Raw genomic sequence first — 20,182 nt, forward strand, 5'->3', positions numbered from 1 at the left:
CTTGTAACACTCCATGTCTTGTACCATCTTTCCATTGCACACAGACTTCGGAATGGGACACCGAGTGCCTTACATCGCTGCAGCCTCTCCCTCTCCCTACCCCCCCAGCCGCAAATGAGACTCACCTGCAAACGGCAGCCATCTCCCTGTGGACGGTGGTGGCTGCCGTGCAGGCCATAGAGAGGAAGGTGGAGGTCCACAGCCGGCGACTGCTGCATCTAGAAGGCAGGGCAGGGACAGCAGAGAAGAAGCTAGCCAGCTGTGAAAAGACAGTGTCTGAGCTTGGCAGCCAGCTGGAGGGCAAGTGGGCCGTGCTGGGGACCCTGCTGCAGGAGTATGGGCTGCTGCAGCGGCGCCTGGACAACCTGGAGAACTTGCTGCGAAACAGAAACTTCTGGATCCTGCGGCTGCCCCCAGGTGTTAAAGGGGATATACCAAAGGTAATATTTCCCTTCTAGGTATAAAATGGTACTACTTGATCTAATAGTAAGACCTTTTACACTTGACCTTACAGTAAGAGGCAATCTTGGTCAGTAAGTTTCTTTGGTATTTTTTTGTTTCTCTTTGGAATCTCTTTAGATGTCTTAGGCTGATGGAACCATGAGGATGCTTTGTGTTTATCTGTGTGGGAAGCACTGTAGTGCATGTTTACAATCCTCCGATAGGAAGACTTCTTGAGCCAGAGGTGGTGATCTGGGAGATGGGTTTTTTTTCTTTTCTGTCTCTCTCCTATGCTTTCTCCTACCTTAAATATGAGTCACTTCTATCTTGTCTGCCTGAATCTTGGTGAGGTGAGGAAGCTAAATTCAGTATCATTGAAATCAGTTCATTTGAATGTGCTGGCAATTCTGGTAAAAAGTAGAGTTTCATGTAAGGTTGGGTTGGGTGTTTCGTGTGGCTCTAGGATTGATGTAGTTCTTGTCCTTTATGGGACGTGCATGCTGGGAAACTAGGACCCTGTTGTCCATCTGGAAAACAAAAGGAAACAGACCTCATTCTAAACATGTCAGACAACCTAGAGACACTAATTTCCAAACAAGTTTTTATTCAATTGTTCAACAAGCATCTCTTGAGCACTTAGTATCTGCTTGACCTACCTTCTGAAGACACAGCAGTGAACAGTTCACCATTATGTTATCCAAAAGTTTATATTTTGCTGGCGGAAGAAAAAATAGGACATATATAAGTACATTCAAATACTTGGATAAGAGTAAAGCAGAGGCTGGGGATATGGCCTAGTGGCAAGAGTGCTTGCCTCCTATACATGAAGCCCTGGGTTCAATTCCCCAGGGACAGTGTTCGGACCCTGACTCCAAGCCCCAGGACTGGCCTAAAAAGATAAAAAGAGAGAGAGAGAGAAAAATTATTTTTTAAAAAAAGAGTGAAGCAGAATGCATTCTGGATATCTATTTTCAAGAATCCATCAGTTCATTTCTCTGCCTCTTGGCTAAGATCAAGTGTCAAAGAATGGGAGAGAAGTCTTCATCAAGCAACTAATATTTAAGCTGAACAGAAAGAACTTCTGGGTAGGGTCCAATTTTGAGATCTGTAGGAGAGCTTTCTAGGTAGAACCAAATAGCTAGTGCCAGGTCCCTGAGGCACAGCACATTGGTGACACAAGGAAAGGAAAAAGGCTTTAGCTGGTACAAGTGCTTGAAGAGGAACATAATTGGAGAAAAGGGTAGAGGATCAATTTAGTAGTACACCAGTGTCACCTGGCTGGGTTTGATGGCATGATTATAATCTTAGCCTTTGGAAGGCTGAGGCAGGAAAATCTGGATTTTGATACCAGACTGATCTACATAATGAGCCCACCCTTAAAAAAAAGAAACAAAAAAAACCAAAAACCCTCCCCTGGTAGGATTCTACTTAGTTGTTGTTACTACAGACACTTGATAGAACTGAAGCAAGAATAATTTTCAAGAGATCTTCCAAGAGATTCTATGTGACTGTGGTTGTAACATAAAGGAGTTTGGCTGGCAGTAGACACAGCAACCTGAAAGGAGACAAGACCCCCTGCCCAGTGCCTTCCAGGGTGTGACTATCCTGCCTGCAGGGCCCAAGCTGTCCCAGGTGGAGATTAATCCCCCTCTGTAAACCAAGTGTAATCAATGCAGTTACTGTACAATTCTTGCCTACAAATTCAGCCACATCTGCCTGTTCTGCTACTGTAAACCAGCCTTCTGCCATGTGCTCCCTGCATAGCCCTAACTGTCTCAGCCTAAGCAATTCTCCCTCTAGTTTGAACTCATCTATCACCAACCAGCACAGTTCTAGTAGCCTGACTCCGCCCCCGAAAGGTTTGTGGTCTTGCTGGTGGGGGGGAGGGGTCCACTGGTGGGGAAAAATGAGTTAAAACAAGTTACTTGTGCTGATGGAAGGCATTTAAGACCAAGGAAAGGAATTGGGATTCAATATTTCAGCAGAATTGTGACAACTGGAGAGTTTAAGCAGAGGGATTCTGGATGGCTTGTTTTGGAGTAACTCCAGCTCTTCTGTAGAGAATGGGTCACGAGAGCGAGAACAAAGCAAGGGCTAAGCATTGAGGCAGCTGCACCAGTAGAAAGGTGAGAGGCTGATGACACTCTCAGGGCAGCATGGTAGACACAGAGCAGTGGGAAGAGTTAAAAACAGTAATCACTGAAAATTCACCGTGAGGTAATTTACTTAGAACTTATTCTTCTAAGAGCTTTACTTATTTTTAGACATATAATTCTCATAAGAGCCCTAACTTGTTATAAAGTCCAAAGTTGTAGTTTAACCTTGTTGGCTTCAGAGCATACACTGAAAAAGCATACACCTTCCAAAGCTCCCTCGCTTGGCTCTTGGTTTTCTTCAGAACTGGGCATTTCCTTGAGAAGAATACCTGAAGGAGAATACCTTGGGCAGGCGTGGCTTTCAAAGGAAAGAAGAGCTCTCCTTGGACAGTGTCCTGATATGTCTGTGATGTATTCAGGAGGGATAGTGGATAGTAAGTAGACTCAAGTACAAGGAAGAAATCTGGAAGTGATAGAGATAGAGGGTGTCATGAGTTATGCATTTGCAAGAAATCATAAGATAAAGTAGAGGAACATGAGTTCCTGAAGACTATGTTCTAGCAGTAAAAGCCAACAGAACAGAGTCAGTAGGTGTCACTAGGGAGGGAAAAATAAATAGGAAAGCAGATGGAGTCACAGAGCCATTTGTGTTGAATATGTTCCTGGGAGTCTAGAAAGATACGACAGTGAACATGACTTGGCACTGTGGATCTCATAGGAATTGACAAGAATCGTCTACATGGAGAGGTGGCAATAAAAAATGAAATTGAGTTGGAAAAGTGAATGGAAAGAGAGAAACTGGCAAGAATTCTGGTCATGGTGGTGCATGCCTGTAATAACAGCATTCCAGAGGCAAAGGCAGAAAGACTGTTGATCACCCTGCACTTACATAGGAAGTTCCATGCCAGTCTATACTGCCTAACAAAGACCCCGTTTCCAAAATCACCACCAAACTTGGTGCTGGTGTATTACACTTGGAATCCTAGATTTTTCTAGAAGTTTCTGGAATCTTCTTTGGTGTGTTTTTTGTTTTGGTTTTTTTTTTTTTTGCAGGGGGAGGTCAGTCTTGGGTTTTGAACTCTTGGCCTGAGCACTGTCCCTGCTTCTTTTTGCTCAAGGTTAGCACTCTACCCCTTGAGCTACAGTGCTACTTCTGGCTTTTTCTGTATATGTGGTGCTGAGGAATCAACCCAGGACTTCATGTTTGCTAGGCAAGCACTCTACCACTAGGCCACATTCCCAGCGCCTTCTTGAATCTTCTTTGTATGGTTGATAGTATGAAATACCACAATCATGTGTCTAGGCAGGGATTTTCTTTTCCGCTTTCTTCCTTTCTTTCTTTCTTTCTTTTTCTTTTTGCTAGCCATTGGTCTTGAACTCAGGGCTTGAGCACTCTCCCTGAGCCTCTTTATACTCAAGGCTAGCACTTTACCTCTTGAGCCACAGCACCACTTCTGGCTTTTTCTGTTTATGTGGTACTGAGGAATTGAACCTGGGGTTTCATGTATGCTAGACAAGCACTCTACTACTGACCCACATTCCCAGCTCCAGTGATTTTTTTCTTTAGCCCCATTCTATGTGTTCAGTAAGTCCTGAACATTTTATTTTCCAAGAAAATTCTCTTTTGAGAACATGTTGCCCTTGTTGGCTTTAACCTTGTGGGCCGAAGCCGTCTTCTCACATTATCCTGCCAAGTGGCTGTAATGACAGGCATGAATCACACCATTCCTCATCTTTCATCTGTCTTTGTGGTCTGTGTTCTAAGAGAGTATCCTAACTTTATCCTCCAGTCCTTTCATGGAATTGCTTAATTATAGGAAAAAATATATGCACATATGAAAATAAATACTTTTTATTTACCAGGTATCTATTGTTTGCATAGAGTCGTATTCCTTTCGGCAGAAACCATATTTTAAGGATCTCAGAACTAAAGGAAAACCTTATAAGTAGTAAGTACTCAGAATGTTGAGTTCTGTGGCTTAACTACAGCTTTTCAATTGTTTTTAACTGAAAGAGTGACTGTTTACAAGGAATGGCCTCTACCATCCCCAAATCATAGCCCTAAAGTGTATTGCCATATTTCTTGAAAACGCTGGGAACCACAAGCCAGACTATAGCTTAAGTTTTCCAGTATGCTCTCACTATAGTGTTTTGCAACTAGGTAAAGATACTTAAAGACTTCTTGAATAGGAACTCTAGGGGGCCAGGCAGCATTCTGAGGGTCGTCTCTTCAGGCCCATCTACTGAGAAGGAGAAGATCATCCAGTACCGATTTCCCTGCCTTCAGAGTTCTCCCAGGACACCTGAGATTTCCCCCGTGGTGGCTTGTCCTTCCTCAGCCACCTCCTTCTCATCCTTGAAGCTCAGACTCCCTCTTGCTCCACCTTTTCCTTGGTATTGTGAACTCTAGTTTCTTCCCCAATCCCACTTATTTAAGAAATTTTGTTTATTTTGCAGTACTGAGGTTTGAACTCAAGGCCTTACATGAGTGCAGCCATGTGAGCCATGTCTCCAGCTCATGCTCCCCCTCTTTCTCTCTGCTGACCCTCCTCTTTGCTGGGGTACATGCCTTGGGTGCTTTGCCAGCACGCAAGTATAGAACCACACTACTCAATCCAGTGCCTCACTGACTAGCTCTGGTGCCTTGGTGAGATGAGTTGAGTGGATGATTGGAGCTGGAAATCCACACCTACTTCATGTCTGGCTAGAATTCCTGTCATTCCTGTTAAATCTTTCCTCTACTAGCTCAATGAGTATACTCTTAATTTAGCTTGCTGAAGTTTTGCCTTAGCAAATAGGAAATGGGAAATATTCCTGAAAAGAAGATTGAAACAGTAAGTAATCCAGAACTTCTGCCTGGTTGCCCTCTCACAAAGTGTCCACTGTGTACATTTTCCTGACATTTCCCACTGACGAGATAGTACACTGACCAATCCCTAGTCTTGGTTCCACACATATTGTCTGCTGTAGGGGAAGGACGGGAATACTGGAAAACTAGTTAGGAATCTCTGAAAGTAGACATACAAGACTGAAGAATGAGTCAACTTAAAGTCACAAAATGAACTCAGGTGCCTGTAAGTGAAAAGCAAACACACCATGAAAACTTCAAGCTAGACTTGAAGAGCTAAGAAAGAAATAACAAGGAACACAAAAGGTTTAGAGTAGCCAGCACTGGTAGCTTATGCTTGTCAGTTAGTCAGAAGACTGAGATCTGATGGTTATGGTTAAAAAGCCAGCCAGGGCAGGAAAGTCTGTGAGCCTCTTATTTCCAGTTAACCACCAGGAAATTGACAGGTGGCTCAAAGTGTGACAGTGTTAGCCTTGAGTGAAGGAGCTCAAAGATCCGACCCAGGCCTGAGTTCAAGCCTTACAACTGACAAAAGAAGAGAGAAAAAAATGAAACCATAAGGTATGAATACCATGAAACTAGACTTATCAAGAGTGTAAACATAGGGCTGGGGATATGGCCTAGTGGCAAGAGTGCCTGCCTCATATACATGAGGCCCTGGGTTCGATTCCCCAGCACCACATATACAGAAAATGGCCAGAAGTGGCGCTGTAGCTCAAGTGGCAGAGTGCTAGCCTTGAGCAAAAAGAAGCCAGGAACAGTGCTCAGGCCATGAGTCCAAGCCCCAGGACTGGACAAAAAAAAAAAAAAAAAAGGAGTGTAAACATAGAAGAATTTAAAATTCCAATGAGAAGGGCTAGGAATATGGCCTAGTGGTAGAGTGCTTGCCTCGTATACATGAAGCTCTGGGTTTGATTCCTCAGCAACCACATATATAGAAAAAGCCAAAAGTGGCGCTGTGGCTCAAGTGGTAGAGTGCTAGCCTTGAGCAAAAAGAAGCCAGGGACAGTGGTCAGGCCCTGAGTCCAAGCCCCAGGACTGGCAAAAAGCAAAACAAGCAAAAAAATAAAATTCCAACGAGAAGATGTATTTTTGGAATCTGGATGTAGACATGGAATAGTAGAGAGGAGGAAATGATAAACTTCTCTGTCAACATATTTTTCTCAGATCAGAATCTGAGTACCAAAGGCTGGGGGTGTATATCAGGAGAAAAACACTTGCTTAGCATCTGTGAGGCCCTGAGCTTAATCTTTAGCACAACAAAACAAAACACCAAAAACAAGACAATAACAGCAAAGACAAACCCTGAATGCCAGAAAGAAGACTTTAAATATTATAGAAGAAAAATATTGTGAATCAGAGTTTTCAAGACTGGAGAAAGACAGAGATCTCTACCAGGAGCTGCTTAGTGTTGACCCATTAACAGACAAAAATTAATATAGAGATTTATTCAAGGAAAAGTCTACTCACTTCAGAAATTAAAATATCCACAGGCTGAAATAGCAGCAGACTAGGAGCTGAAAAAGAACTCTGATGTTCAGTTAGAAAATATCCAAGAATCCATGTGTGGCAACTGGCTGAGCTTCAGGCTACCACCAGATTTCTGGAGGTTGACTCCGCTAGAGTGGTTCACTGCTTGGAAAGAATGTTGCACTCAGGCTGGGGCTAAAGCTCAGTGTAACACATGTGAAACCTTGGGTTTGATCCTTGACACACAAAACAAAAACTATAATCCAGCAACACAAGATGCCTTTTTAATCAGTTTTAAAAATGAGTAAGAGATAAGAACATTCACCAAAGAAAAGCTTAAAAATTCAAACTGGATATGACAACTGGAGGCAACATAATCCAAGAATAAACGAGAAAGAGAAAATAAGATTCAAAGAGAACAGGGTGGGTAGAAAATGAAATTCTCAGGTCAGCTGTTGAATATCACAGTGTTCTTGGTAGAAAAGGATCTGAAGCTGGGCATTGGTGGCCCATGCCTGTAATCCCAGGCAAGCTACTCAGAGATCCAAAGGATCAAAAGAAAAGTCTTACCCCATCCCCAACTAGCCACCAAAAAGCTTAGTCTGGAGATGTGGTTCAAGTGGTAGTGTGCCAACTGCAAGTAGGCAAGCTGAGCAAGCACAAGGCCCTGAGTTCAAGCCCCTGTACTAGCAGGAGAAAAAAGAACTGAGCTGAGTGCTGCACACACATAGTTCCTCTTACTTGGGAAGTTGGGACTAAGGATTTCAGACAAGCTTGACAACATGATAAGACCCCATGTCTTAGAAAAGAAAAAATTAGTGTGTGAAACGTATACCGCCAAGGAAGAAGTTATCAAAGTTTTGTGTTATAAAGTGGAAAGCTAAGCTTGGTGCTGGTAGCTAATGCCTATACTCAGGAGACTGAGATCTGAGGATGACAGTTCAAAGCCAGACCAGGCAGGAAATTCTCTGAGACACTTAATCTCCAGCTAACTACCAGAAAACCAGAGGTGGAGCTGTGACTCAAAGTGATAGAGCACTAACCTTGAGCTGAAGAGCTCAAGGACAGCACCTAGACCCTGACTGGCCCCACAACAGACAGAAAAAAAAAACAAACAAAAAAATAGAATTTGAGAACATAACTTGAGACTTGCATATTTAGAGAATGTAGATTTAGTTCAGCATATTTAGGAACTTGGTTTCTGGAAGGTTCTGCAAAGGATCAGCATGAAGAGAAATTACTTTATAAAACCGGCAAAAGAGCTGGTCAAAAAGGAACTTTGGGGTATTTGAGCAGCAAATTGTGAATGTTGAAAATGCAGAGAAGCAAACATTTCGGCCCTAAAATAGTGAATCACTAGTTTGTAGATCCCAGTAATCCTCACCTACACAATCAGAGAATACATTTCTTCAAACCAAATACTGAAGGAAACAGTGGAAAAGTGAAACAAAAATACCAAAATGTAAGAAGCAAAGCTGAAAAGTGTAACTAGAAATTGAAGTCATTGGAAGAGGGAACAGACACAGTAAATGAAAGGAAAGCATAGGTTTCATGAATACCTCAAGAGAAGAAACATATAATCAAGCAAAAAGGAAGTACAGTAAGCTGCAGTGACCTGGAAAGAGACAGTCTTTTGACTGCAGAAGAAAGTAGAAGTCTTGGATGCCCATAGAAAATTAGAAACACGGGGCTGGGAATTTGGCTTAGCAGTAGAGAGCTTACCTCATATACATGAAGCCCTGGGTTCAATTCCTCAGCACCACATACATAGGAAAACGCTAAAAGTGGTGTTAGCCATTAGCAAGTGGTAGAATGTTCAAACCCCAGGCCTGGCAAAAATAAAAATTAAAAATTCAAGGCTTTAAAATAGTCTTAAGGATTTACAGAGTAGATGTAATAAATATTTAAGTTAATTTTGGTTCAATATATGCTTCTTACATCAACCCTATTAGCTTTCAGTCATGAGGCAAAGAGCTTTCCTTCCTCATGCAGAAGAACATCAAAAGGAACAGCATTAGCAGTAACACAAAAGAAAGGGGAGCCTGCTCCTAGGAGATGGTATTTTTAGACAAAGGCAGATCAAAATTGGTGATGTGAGACTCAGTAGAACTGGAAGTTTAACATGCAGCCTGAGATGCTTTCACTGTTTGCAGAATTCTTGAGTATGCCTAGAAAGGTGCTAGCTACATGCTATATTGCATGAGGACTGCACTAATGGAGTGGTAAACAGTTTCAAAGCTATTTAGAGTGTGTGTTAGCAACTCATGGAGATTACAAAAAATAAGAGAAGTAACTACTGGGCAATTTTGATGGAGGCACTAACCCCTGTGATTGTCATTTTAGGTGCCTGTGGCCTTTGATGATGTCTCTATCTACTTTTCCACTCCAGAATGGGAAAAATTAGAGGAATGGCAAAAGGAACTTTACAAGAATATCATGAAGGGCAATTATGAGTCTCTCATCTCCTTGGGTGAGGCTGGTTGGCGTGTGTATGTTTGTGTGTGTGTGTGTGTGTGTGTGTGTGTGTGTGTGTGTGTGTGTGTGTTGTGTGTGTACTGACAGCAGCCTCAGAAGAGCTCTGAGAGTCCCTTTTCCTCCAGTCCTCATTATCTATCCTCATGCACTTCAGAGTCTGACTCCAAGCCAGAGGCCAATTCACATGTGCTAAGTGGGAATCATAATCTCTCCATCTGCCAAATCACAGGAGAGAGTACAGAGAACAAAGTTCAGTATTCAGAGTGGGCTATCTGTTGCTTTCTCCTCAGTGTTCGCCCTTGAGGCACACTGCCATTCTTACTTTATGAAAGGAGGTAGGAAGAGCCAGCCTCATACAAGTGCTTTCCTACATACTACCTTTCCCCTTACCTCTTTCCTCAGTTGGAGGTAGATGGATAGGGACAAGTGATACCCAATCCAAAAGAAATTCCCGGGACTGTGGGCCTCAAAGATTCAGTTACTTGTCATTCTCATTTATGTCTCCTGTTCCTTTCCTAGATTATGCTATGAATCAGCCTAATGTCTTATCTCAGATTCAACCAGAAGGAGAACATAATAGGGAGAACCAGGCAGGGCCAGAGGAGAGTGCAATTCCCACAGATCCCAGTGAAGGTAAGTGGGAAAAGGGATTATCCACTCTTCAGCTCCCCTTCTTGGTGAGAAAAAGAGGATTAGCACTAAGAAAGCAGGGCCTATGGGCTTCCAAAGCCATTCAGTGCTAAAACAACTAAATTTGGCTTTTGTTTTTTATTAGAATGTGTGTGTGCATGTGTGTGCGCATGCACACGCATGCAAGCATACTAGCCGAAGGGCTTGAACTGAGGGCAAAAAAATACATGTTTAGGGTTCTTTTGTTTTGTTTGTTTGTTTGTTTGCTAGTCCTGGGGGCTTGGACTCAGGGGCTGGGCACTGTCCCTGAGCTTTTGCTCAAGGCTAACCACTCTACCACTTGAGCCACAGGACTACTTTCAGTCTTTTCTGTTTATGTGGTCCTGAGGAATTGAACCCAGGGCTTCATGCATGCTAGGCAAGCACTCTACTGCTAAGACATATTCCCAATTTCAACAGCAAGAATATTTTATCTTCTGATTTAAGTGCCTGAGGCCATTATTTACTTTTTTTGTTGTTTGTCAGTCATGGGGCTTGAACTCCAGACCTGGCTTCTGTCCCTGAGCTTCTTTTTTTTGGGGGGGGGGAGGGGGGGGTGGAGGCAGTCCTGGGGCCTGAACTCAGGCCCTGAGCACTGTCTCTGGCTGAGTCACAGCGCCACTTCTGGCTGTTGTCTATATATGTGGTACTGAGGAATCAAACCCAGGGCTTCATGTATACAAGGCAAGCACTCTGCCACGAGGCCATATTCCCAGCCCCCCTGAGCTTCTTTTGCTTAAGCCTAGCACATAAGCCTCAGCTCCACTTTGATTTCTTTTCTTTCCTACAAATAGAACCTGGTCTTTCAACATCTGATATTCTGTCATGGATTAAACAAGAGGATGAGCCACAGGTTGGGGCCCCTCAGGAGGCCAAGGAGAGTGACATGTACAAAGGGACCTACCCTGGTGAGTAATAGTGGAAGAGATGCTCATGTCCAGATCCAGCTCACACCAAGAGTAATAAACAATTTAAAAAATGCAAAGCTGGACCCTGGTGACTCATACCTGTAATCCTACTTAGGAGGCTAAGATTTGAGGATCATGGTTCAAAGCCAGCCCAGAAAGGAAAGTCTATGAGAGTCTTATCTCCACCTAACAACCAAGAAACCAGATGTGGCACTGTGGCTCAAAGTCATAGAGTTCTAACCTTGAGCACAAATTGCTCAGGCCCTGTGTTCATGCCATACAACTACCACCACCAAAAAAAAAAAACACAAAAAACCCCTGCAACTGAATTGAGGTTGTAGAAGCAAGGAAGTAGAGGGAAAAGGCATATTCAGCTAAGTTAGAAATGCAAAAGGCCATTGAGATAAATTTTAACTGAGAAAATATATTTTTGGGGGGAGGGGGAGTAAGTCCTGGGGCTTGGACTCAGGGCCTGAGCACTGTCCCTGGCTTCTTTTTGCTCAACACTAGCACTCTGCCACTTGAGCCTCAGCGCCACTTCTGGCCTTTTCTGTATATGTGGTGCTAAGGAATCAAACCCAGGGCTTCATGTATAGGAGGCAAGCACTCTTGCCACTAGGCCATATTCCCAGCCAAAAATGTATTCTTTAATGAAAAGATTAATTAGAATTGTTATAGGTGGATGTGGTGGTGCATTCTGTAATCCTAACTACTAGAGAGGCTGGATGCTGAAAGTTAGTGAAATCTTATCTTGAATATTAGGGGTGTAGCTAAAGTAGTAGAGCACTTGCCTCGCATGTGCCTTTCAGTACTGAAAATTTAAAAAAAAAATTAAATTTGTTGTGGTTGGTCATAGCTCAGTGGTGAAGCTTGTGCCTTGCATGCATAAAGCCCTGGGTTTAGTCCCCAGCACCACACTTAAAAAAAAAATAAACAGAATTATTAGAGAAAGAAAAATAAATACATATAGATGGACCAAAAGTATGAAGTGAATGATGATAAACAGAAAAAACATTTGGAGATCACGCACATGAAATACCAGCATAGCATCACCTTTGGAAATCTATCGTTCTTTGCACTTAGGCCAGCATGCTCTCATTGAACACTTCCCACCCTTCTTGAAGATCACTTAGAAAAAAATAGAACAAAAATGGGCATCTGGGTAGGGAAACAGGCAATGTGTGTGTGTGTGTGTGTGTGTGTGTGTGTGTGTGTGTGGTTGGTTGGTTGTAGTACTTGAACTTTGTGCTCTCATTGAACACTTCCCACCCTTCTTGAAGATCACTTAGAAAAAAATAGAACAAAAATGGGCATCTGGGTAGGGAAACAGGCAATGGGGGGGGGGGGGGTTGGTTGGTTGTAGTACTTGAACTGTGTGCCTGACCACTGTCCCTGTGCTCTGTTGCTCAAGGCTAGCACTCTACCACTTTGAATTACAGCACTACTTCTGGTTTTCTGCTGGTTAATTGGAGATAAGAGTCTCATGGATTTCCCTACCACGGGCTGGCTTTAACCACGATCCTCAGATCTGTTTCCTGAGTAGCTAGGATTATAGGCATGAACCACCTGTGATTGAGATCTGAGGATTGAGATTCAAAGCCAGTCCAAACAGAAAAGTCTATGAGACACTCTAGCTCCAGGAAACTACCAGAAAAGCTGGAGCTGTGGCTCAAGTGGTAGAGTGCCAGCCGTGACTACAAAAAGCCAAGTGAAAGGGCAAGGCTCTGTGTTCAAGTCCTTGTTCTAGCACAAAAAAAAAAAAAGGAGGAGGAGAAACTTAGACTAAACGACACACATATCAGTGCTAGGCCTTCCTGTTGTTAAGTGCCTGGGATGCGTGGGATGATTGACATACAGAAGAAATGAGAGGTTTGAAGCTTGTCATCTGTTTTGGTTTTGCGGGGGGGGGGGGGGGTGTTGGTGCCAAGACGGGGGCTTGAACTCAAAGCCTGGACTTGGTCCTGTAGCTTTTTCACTCAAGGTTGATGCTTTACTATGTGAGCCACAGCTCCACTTCCTGCTTTTTTGGTGCTTACTTGGAGATAAATAAATGTCTTACAGACTTTCCTTCCCAGGGTAGCTTCAAACTCAGATCTCAGCCTCCTGAGTAGTGAGGATTATGTTTTAATTTGGATATTTAGATAAGGCATTAGGATGTGCTGCTAGAAATGGACCTAAAGGTTTGACTGGTTTGAGATGGCTGGATATTATTTGTGAAGAGAGGGCCAGCTGAGAAGCATTCCCCAGAAGGGAGAACAGAACAAGCAAAGACACAGGCAGAAATGCAGGCTTTATTCACAGAGAAAGTAAAAACAGCTGACAGTAATGAAGGTTTTATCTGGTAGAATAGTGAATAGTTTTATCATAATAAGCAACAGGTTTTTGTTGTTGTTTTTGTCGTTGTTTTGCTGTTTCTCGATCTTGAATTCAGGGCCTGAGCTACCTAGGGCTTAAGGCTGGCGCTCTACCACTTGAGCTTTTTCTGAGTGGTGTATTAGAGAGAAGAGTCCCATGGACTTTATGCCCTGGCTACCTTCAGAATACTTTTCTTTTGGCCAGTCCTGGGGCTTGAACTCAGGGCCTGAGCACTGTCACTGGCTTCTTTTTGCTCAAGGCTAACACTCTCCCACTTGAGCCACAGCGCCACTTCCATTGTTTGTTTGTTTTGTGTGTGTGTGTGTGTGTGTGTGTGTGTGTGTGTGTGTGTGTGTGTGTGTGTGTTGCTGAGGAATCAAACCCAGGGCTTCTGGTATACGAGGCAAGTACTTTACCACTAGGTCATATTCCCAGCCCCGGCTGCCTTCAAACCACGAGGATCCTCAGATCTCAGCCTCCTGAGTGGCTAGGATTATAGGTGTGAGTTCCTGGTGCCCAACGAAAGTTTTTAGTGAAAGGTTTGGAGTAGAGGTGAAACATAATACATGAAAAGTAAGGTGAGAAAGACTGCTGCCAAGGGGTTTTCTTCTCCAGACTAGGGGGGACCTTGGCCCCACCTTAAATTCCCAGTGGCTTGCTGCTGGGACCTCCTGTGCCTGGGGAGTATGGCCTCCCTCCCTGATCTGAGGTGTTTATAACTTGGAGCAGTGTCAGTTTGTTTTTTCTTTCCAGTCCTGGGGCTTGAACTTGGCCTGGGCACTGTCCCTGAGCTTCTTTTACTCATGGCTGGTGCTGTACCACTTGAGCCACAGCACCACTCTGACATTTTCTGTGTATCTGGTACTGAGGAATGGAACTCAGGGCTTCATGCATGCTAGGCAAGCACTCTACCACTAAACCACATTCCCGCCCTTGAAGCAATTTCTTAGAGTTGAGTAAGACGACATGAGGTGCTTGCTGGTAGGCCTGTCTTGGTAAGCGTAACTCTTGGGTCCTTTCTTTCAGATGAGGAGCTTGCGGTCAAAGCTGAAGGCCTCGCACAGACCTTGTGTTCAGAGGTGCCCCCCGCCTTCTCTGCCAGACCAGGGCCTGCTGCAAAGGATGCCTTCTCAGAGGTGGCTTTCAAAAGCCAGCAGTCTGCACCCGTGACACATTTTGGATGTGCCACCACTAACCTGCCTGAAGCCTCCGAGGGACAGGTGACTTTTACTCAACTGGGCAGCTACCCCCTCCCGCCTCCAGTTGGGGAGCAGGTATTGACATGCCACCACTGTGGCAAGAGTCTCAGCCAAGACATGTTGCTGACACACCAATGTAGCCACACCGGTGAACACCCCTTACCCTGTGCCCAGTGCCCCAAGCACTTGCCCACACAAGCTGACCTTGGCAGCACCTCTCAGGACCATGCCAGTGCAACACCCCCTACCTGTCCACACTGTGCCCGGACCTTCACTCACCCCTCAAGACTCACCTACCACCTTCGGGTCCACAACAGCACGGAGCGCCCTTTCCTTTGTCCTGATTGTCCCAAGCGGTTTGCCGACCAGGCGCGACTCACCAGCCACCGCCGGGCTCACGCCAGCGAGCGGCCCTTTCGCTGCACGCAGTGTGGCCGGAGCTTCAGCCTGAAGATCAGCCTCCTGCTGCACCAGCGGGGGCATGCACAGGAGCGCCCCTTCTCCTGCCCCCAGTGTGGCATTGACTTCAACGGCCACTCAGCCCTGATCCGCCACCAGATGATCCACACAGGCGAGCGGCCCTACCCATGCACTGACTGCAGCAAGAGCTTCATGCGCAAGGAGCACCTGCTGAACCACCGGCGGCTGCACACGGGTGAGCGGCCCTTCCACTGCACGCACTGCGGCAAGAGCTTCATCCGCAAGCACCACCTCATGAAGCACCAGCGCATCCACACCGGCGAGCGCCCCTACCCCTGCGCGCTCTGTGGCAGGAGCTTTCGCTACAAGCAGACGCTCAAGGACCACCTGAGATCGGGCCACAACGGAGGCTGTGCTGGTGCTGGTGACCCCTCTGCACAGCCCCCCGACCCGTCGGGTCCCCTCTTAACTGTGCTCGAAACCTCTGGCCTAGGTGTTAGCACTGAAGGTCTAGAGACCAATCAGTGGTATGGGGAGGGTAGTGGAGGGGGCGTTTTATAAGCTTGTGGACTGAGTCATGATTACCTGTGTTCTTAGTGGAGAGGAAATGCCAGAAAAAAGCCCACGAGCCCCTCCAGCTCCCACAGAAATTAACATTTGGCACACCAAGGAATTTGGGGTTCTCCACACTCAACTAGAGGCATTTTTGGTGTTTTGGAACTTCAAGATAGTACAAGAATACTACCTTTTGAAATCCAAGAGATCTGTAAAGTCTAGCACCCTCATCTTTTTAGAGATTCCACCAACTTAGGAATTGTATGTGTTGCAGCATGGTTGAGAAGACTTGCCCTTGGGTTATCTTACGGTATAGTAGAGTGAGAGTCTCAGGTAGACACAGGGATGTGAGAACAGCCCCCACAATTGAAGCCCATGAGAGTGTTCAAAGCCTTTTATTCCTTGCTGGTGTGGTGACTGTTGAAAGAATGTGCTTTGTCTGCTGTTCATGTTGCTACATTCTAGAAAACAGCTCAGCCCTGTTCCCACCTGCGTAGTCACATTCCCCTCAGGTGACTCACACTGCCTTCTAGGTTTCCTAGATGGAATCTGCACACACACTGATATTGAGTGGAAAGAAATCTGACTTTAATAGTTCATTTAGGGGGACAGTTCTTAGCTTCTGCTGGCTTGATTGTGGCGCAATCAGACTCGTGTACCAGCTTTGAATCTGCCAGAAAGTTTTGGCACGATCTTGGTCACAACAGAATTCTCAGTTCAACTTTAAAGGCTTGAGATCCCAGAGAAATGGCTGCCATAGTAGTGACCTGAGGTCTGTGCCTAAATCATGCTTCTGGAGTCATTTGTGTCAAAATATCACATTTCTAGTCCAGTAAGTTTGGTGTGCATTCCTGGTTTCTGATTGTCTTTCACAGTCATCAGCAACAAAGATCACAATTATTTCCAGAAGCAGTGAGGTGTTTCAGAAAGGAGCTCTGGGCTTTTGTGTCCTCCGCATTGTGACCCTGGTGTTGTAATGTGGCACTCTTGAGCCATCGGAGGTGTCTGTACCTCACCTACCCTCGCCCGTGACAGTGGGCACAGAGGCACCACTGAGGGCTAAGCATGTGGAGACGCAGATAACCTGTATTGCCTGTTGTGCTCTCAGGGACTAGGCTACTGTGTATTCTTTTCCAGGGGTCAATCAATCATCTGGGAGCATTGGGGCCTCCTGTTCCTAAGTGTCTTTGCAGCTGGGTGAAAGTCCTTTTCCCTTTATGGCTCTCAAATTTTCATTTGTAAAACGAGGTTAAAGACCCTAGGGTCAAAAGACCCTAGAGATTTTTTTTTTTAAGGTATGATATATTCCTTCTCTGCCAGTTTTTAATTTTTTTTATCCTCTGGCTTTTGTCCAGGTGAAATCAAATGAGACTAAAATCAAAGCATAGAAGCTCTTGTAGAAACCTAACTAAAATCAATTTGATTTGTTGTTTTTCTCTAAGGAGTCTAACACAGAAGACAGACAGAAAAGATAATTCCTGAACCCTTTTATGATGCCTGGAACAGGCTTGGGAATATTTAGGCAACATTTTCTTGAAAATGGTAAGGAAGGGATGTTTTCCTCTTATTACTGAGTCCTTCATTCTGCATCAATATGTGTAACCATGCTAGGAAAACGTCAGTTCAGTTACCTGTGATCCTAGGAAGATTCTCTCCATACATGCAGCAACTCAAGACACTTTTTTTTGCAGGGGGTAACGGGTTGAACTCAGGGCCTTGAGTTTGCTAGGCTGGTGCTGTACCACTTGAGCCACACCTCTAGTCCTTTTTGTTTTAGCTATTTTTCAGATAGTGTCTTATATGTTTTTTCCTGGGGCTGGCCTTAGACCACCTACATATATTTCCCATATGGATGGGATTACAGATGTGTACCACCATAGCTAGAAAGGTAATCACTGCTTTGTGGTGTACACAATATCAAGGATCATGGGAGCCATAAGAATTGTGTGAGATTGGACTGTAGGCAGTGAAAAAGGCCCATGAGGATGGACATGTCAGATAAGTAGAACCCTAGCGTATTGGGACAAATAGCTTTCTAGCCAGAGTACAGCTTACCCCATGAAAAATGTAGGAATGTGGTTCTGTCTTCCTTGGTTAGCCATCAGGAACTTGGTAGTAGACTCAACTCTGGCTTGCATCTTCACTTCCCAGGGAAAGGGGAAAAGTCAAAGCACTATGTAGGTAGTGTGCTCACTTTTCTGAATGGGTTGAATTTTCCCCCTTGGTATTGTCACAGAAGGGATTCCTGCTCACTGTAATCATGTCGAAAATTCATTTTACCAAGGACATGGGTTAGTAATGCTAGAGACTGGTGTATAGAATTGCTGAGGATGGCTCCCAGTGTCCATCTGAAAATATCTATAACAGCAGGGACTTCAGCATTAGCAAAAAGTGACCACAGTTGAAATTCCAGTCAAGCAGGAGCCACACAGAGTGTACAGGACCATCACAGAGGGAGGAGTGTGAGACCCTAACCCTCAGCCCGTTCTCTGCGTCAGCACCCTGCCAGGTAGAGAGCTCATGTGCTGAAGATTCAAGCTGGATTCTTAGAACTAAGGCAAGGCAAAGTCCGTCCAACAGGGTTTTCAGCATGTGGAGCCCTTCAGGCGCTCCTGAGAGGAACCTGGTCTTTAACCCTGCAGGGAAAGAAGCCCGCGGGGCTTGGCTGTCAGGACAAGATGCCACAGAGAAGAGGAAACCCCAGAAGTATGTCCGGGCCCGTCGCCCTCTGGGCTATTCCACATAAACTCCAGCTCCTTTGGAGTGCGTCCAGGTGTTAACTAGCCACATTCACTCTTGTCACCCTTGCCTAACGCTCTGATAGGGAAATAAATAGAAATTGGTGAGTTACATAGAATGTGAGTCAAGATGACTGATTCTATTACATTAAAAAATCTAAGCAGTTTATTTGAAAAGGAAAACTATGAAAGAAAGTAGTGAAGTTCTTTATTGGGAAGAGTGGACTTTTTTTCCCCTTGTGCCTATACTGGGTTTGAACTCAGGGCCTCATGCTCTTGTTCCACTTGCTTGCTCATAACTGGCACTTTGCCAGTTGAACCATGCCTCTAGTCCTGCATTTTGCTGGTTAATTGGAGATGGAGTCATTCAGATTTTTCTGCCTGGGATGGCTTTGAACTTTAGTCTTTCAAAGCCACTTGAGCAGGTAAGATTACAGAGAGGAGCCACTGTGCCTGGCTCTGCTGGATATATGGTAGTTGAAACAGGTGCTCGGTGTAGAGCATGGCTTCATGCTCTGCCTAACTTCACTAATGATTAGGTCAGCAGAGTTCCTGGTAAGGACTCCCTGGCTTCTCTTGTGGGGGGTGGGGGGCATGCCTTTCTCAACCAGACTTATCGGGCAAAACATGCTCAACTTCTCAGTCCCCAAGAGCCTCATTGGCTTCTTGCCTGTGTGGTCCTGTGGCTTGAGCCACAGCTCTATTTCTGGCTTTTAGTGGTTAATTGGGAGTCATAATCTCATGGACATTGCTACCTGGGGTAGCTCCCAACCTTGAGCCTCAGTCTCAACTTTTTTTTTTTTTTTTTTTGGCCAGTTCTGGGACATGAACACAGCCTGGGTGCTGTCCCTAGCCTCCTTTTGCTCAAAGCTTGCACTCTACCACTTGAGCCACTGTGCCACTTCTGGCATTTTCTGTGATTAATTGCTCAGGTTGCCTTCGAACCATGATTCTCAGATCTCTGCCTCCTGAGTAGCTAGGATTATAGGTGTGCGCCACCGGCACCCAGCATTCTCAGTTTCTTCAGCAGCTAGGCTTACAGGCAGGAGCCACCTCTCCCAGGATTCTCATTGTTTTTTAAAAACAAAAACAAATGCCTTTATTCCAAATGGGATAAAAGTTCCAATTTTGTATTAGACTTCCATGATGAGGCTGGATACGTCTCTTCCTGTGTCTGGAATTCTTAGAGAACAAAAAAACCTCAGCAGCGGCCTGGGGCTGCTCAGTAGCAAGGACTAAAAGTCCCCCCAAAGACTTAGAGCTAAGGACCTCTGATGTCATCCGATACATATTTTGTTATTCTGAGCAGTTGATTGATACTTCTGGCGCTGTTCTTTTGGGAGTTTTGGGGAGCAAAGGAGCATTTACTTCCCACACAGGGTTTTTGACAAATGTCAGGTTCCTACAGAAGGCAGGTGAGGTAGATGAGGATGAGGTGGGACAGGGATGTGCTGATCCTCACCATGGACTCATCACGCGAATTCTGCCCTATTAAAAATAGGCTAAGAGCTCGGTCTCTGGAGTCAGGCCTAGATTCAAGTCCTAACATTATCATCGGCAGTATGACACCTATATTAGTTAACCATCTTGAACCACATATTCTTTATAAAATAAAGATAACAATATCCATGTCCCTGAGGTGTTGAGGCCTAAGAGGAGCCCAGAGCAAGGTGTCTAGTGCAGAGCTGCAGCCCAAAGGAATGATTGTTTTTGTTTTTGTTTTTGCCAGTCCTGGGACTTGTAAGCACTGTGTCCCTGGCTTCTGTTTGCTCAAGGCTAGCACTCTACCACTTGAGGCACAGCGCCACTTCTGGCCCTTTTCTAGATATGTGGTGCTGAGGAATCGAACCCAGGGCTTCATGTATATGAGGCAAGCACTCTTGCCACTAGGCCATATTCCCAGCCCTAGAGGGATGGTTTTAATAGGAAGCAGCAAGTGGAGATGGCTATCCAGAGCTGAGGTTGCTCACTTGAAGCACAGAGTTGCTGGGGTCTCACCCGACCATAT

The 20,182-nt window shown here is 45.0% G+C and overlaps 1 protein-coding gene across 1 annotated transcript in view; it reads left to right on the forward strand.

Moving 5' to 3' along the window:
• Window positions 1-16,721, forward strand: part of Znf398 (zinc finger protein 398) — a 390,977-nt gene extending 374,256 nt beyond the window's left edge. Inside the window, exons 3-7 of the mRNA XM_048340437.1 lie at window positions 45-440; window positions 9,199-9,325; window positions 9,850-9,963; window positions 10,794-10,907; window positions 14,289-16,721. Coding sequence (XP_048196394.1) covers window positions 45-440; window positions 9,199-9,325; window positions 9,850-9,963; window positions 10,794-10,907; window positions 14,289-15,442 — 1,905 coding nt within the window. The 3' untranslated portion in view covers window positions 15,443-16,721. The remainder of the gene's footprint in view (window positions 1-44; window positions 441-9,198; window positions 9,326-9,849; window positions 9,964-10,793; window positions 10,908-14,288) is intronic.
• The last annotated feature ends 3,461 nt before the right edge of the window (window positions 16,722-20,182 follow it).

The sequence above is a fragment of the Perognathus longimembris genome, chromosome 2, assembly GCF_023159225.1.
Source record: "Perognathus longimembris pacificus isolate PPM17 chromosome 2, ASM2315922v1, whole genome shotgun sequence".
Classification (NCBI taxonomy): Eukaryota; Metazoa; Chordata; class Mammalia; order Rodentia; family Heteromyidae; genus Perognathus; species Perognathus longimembris.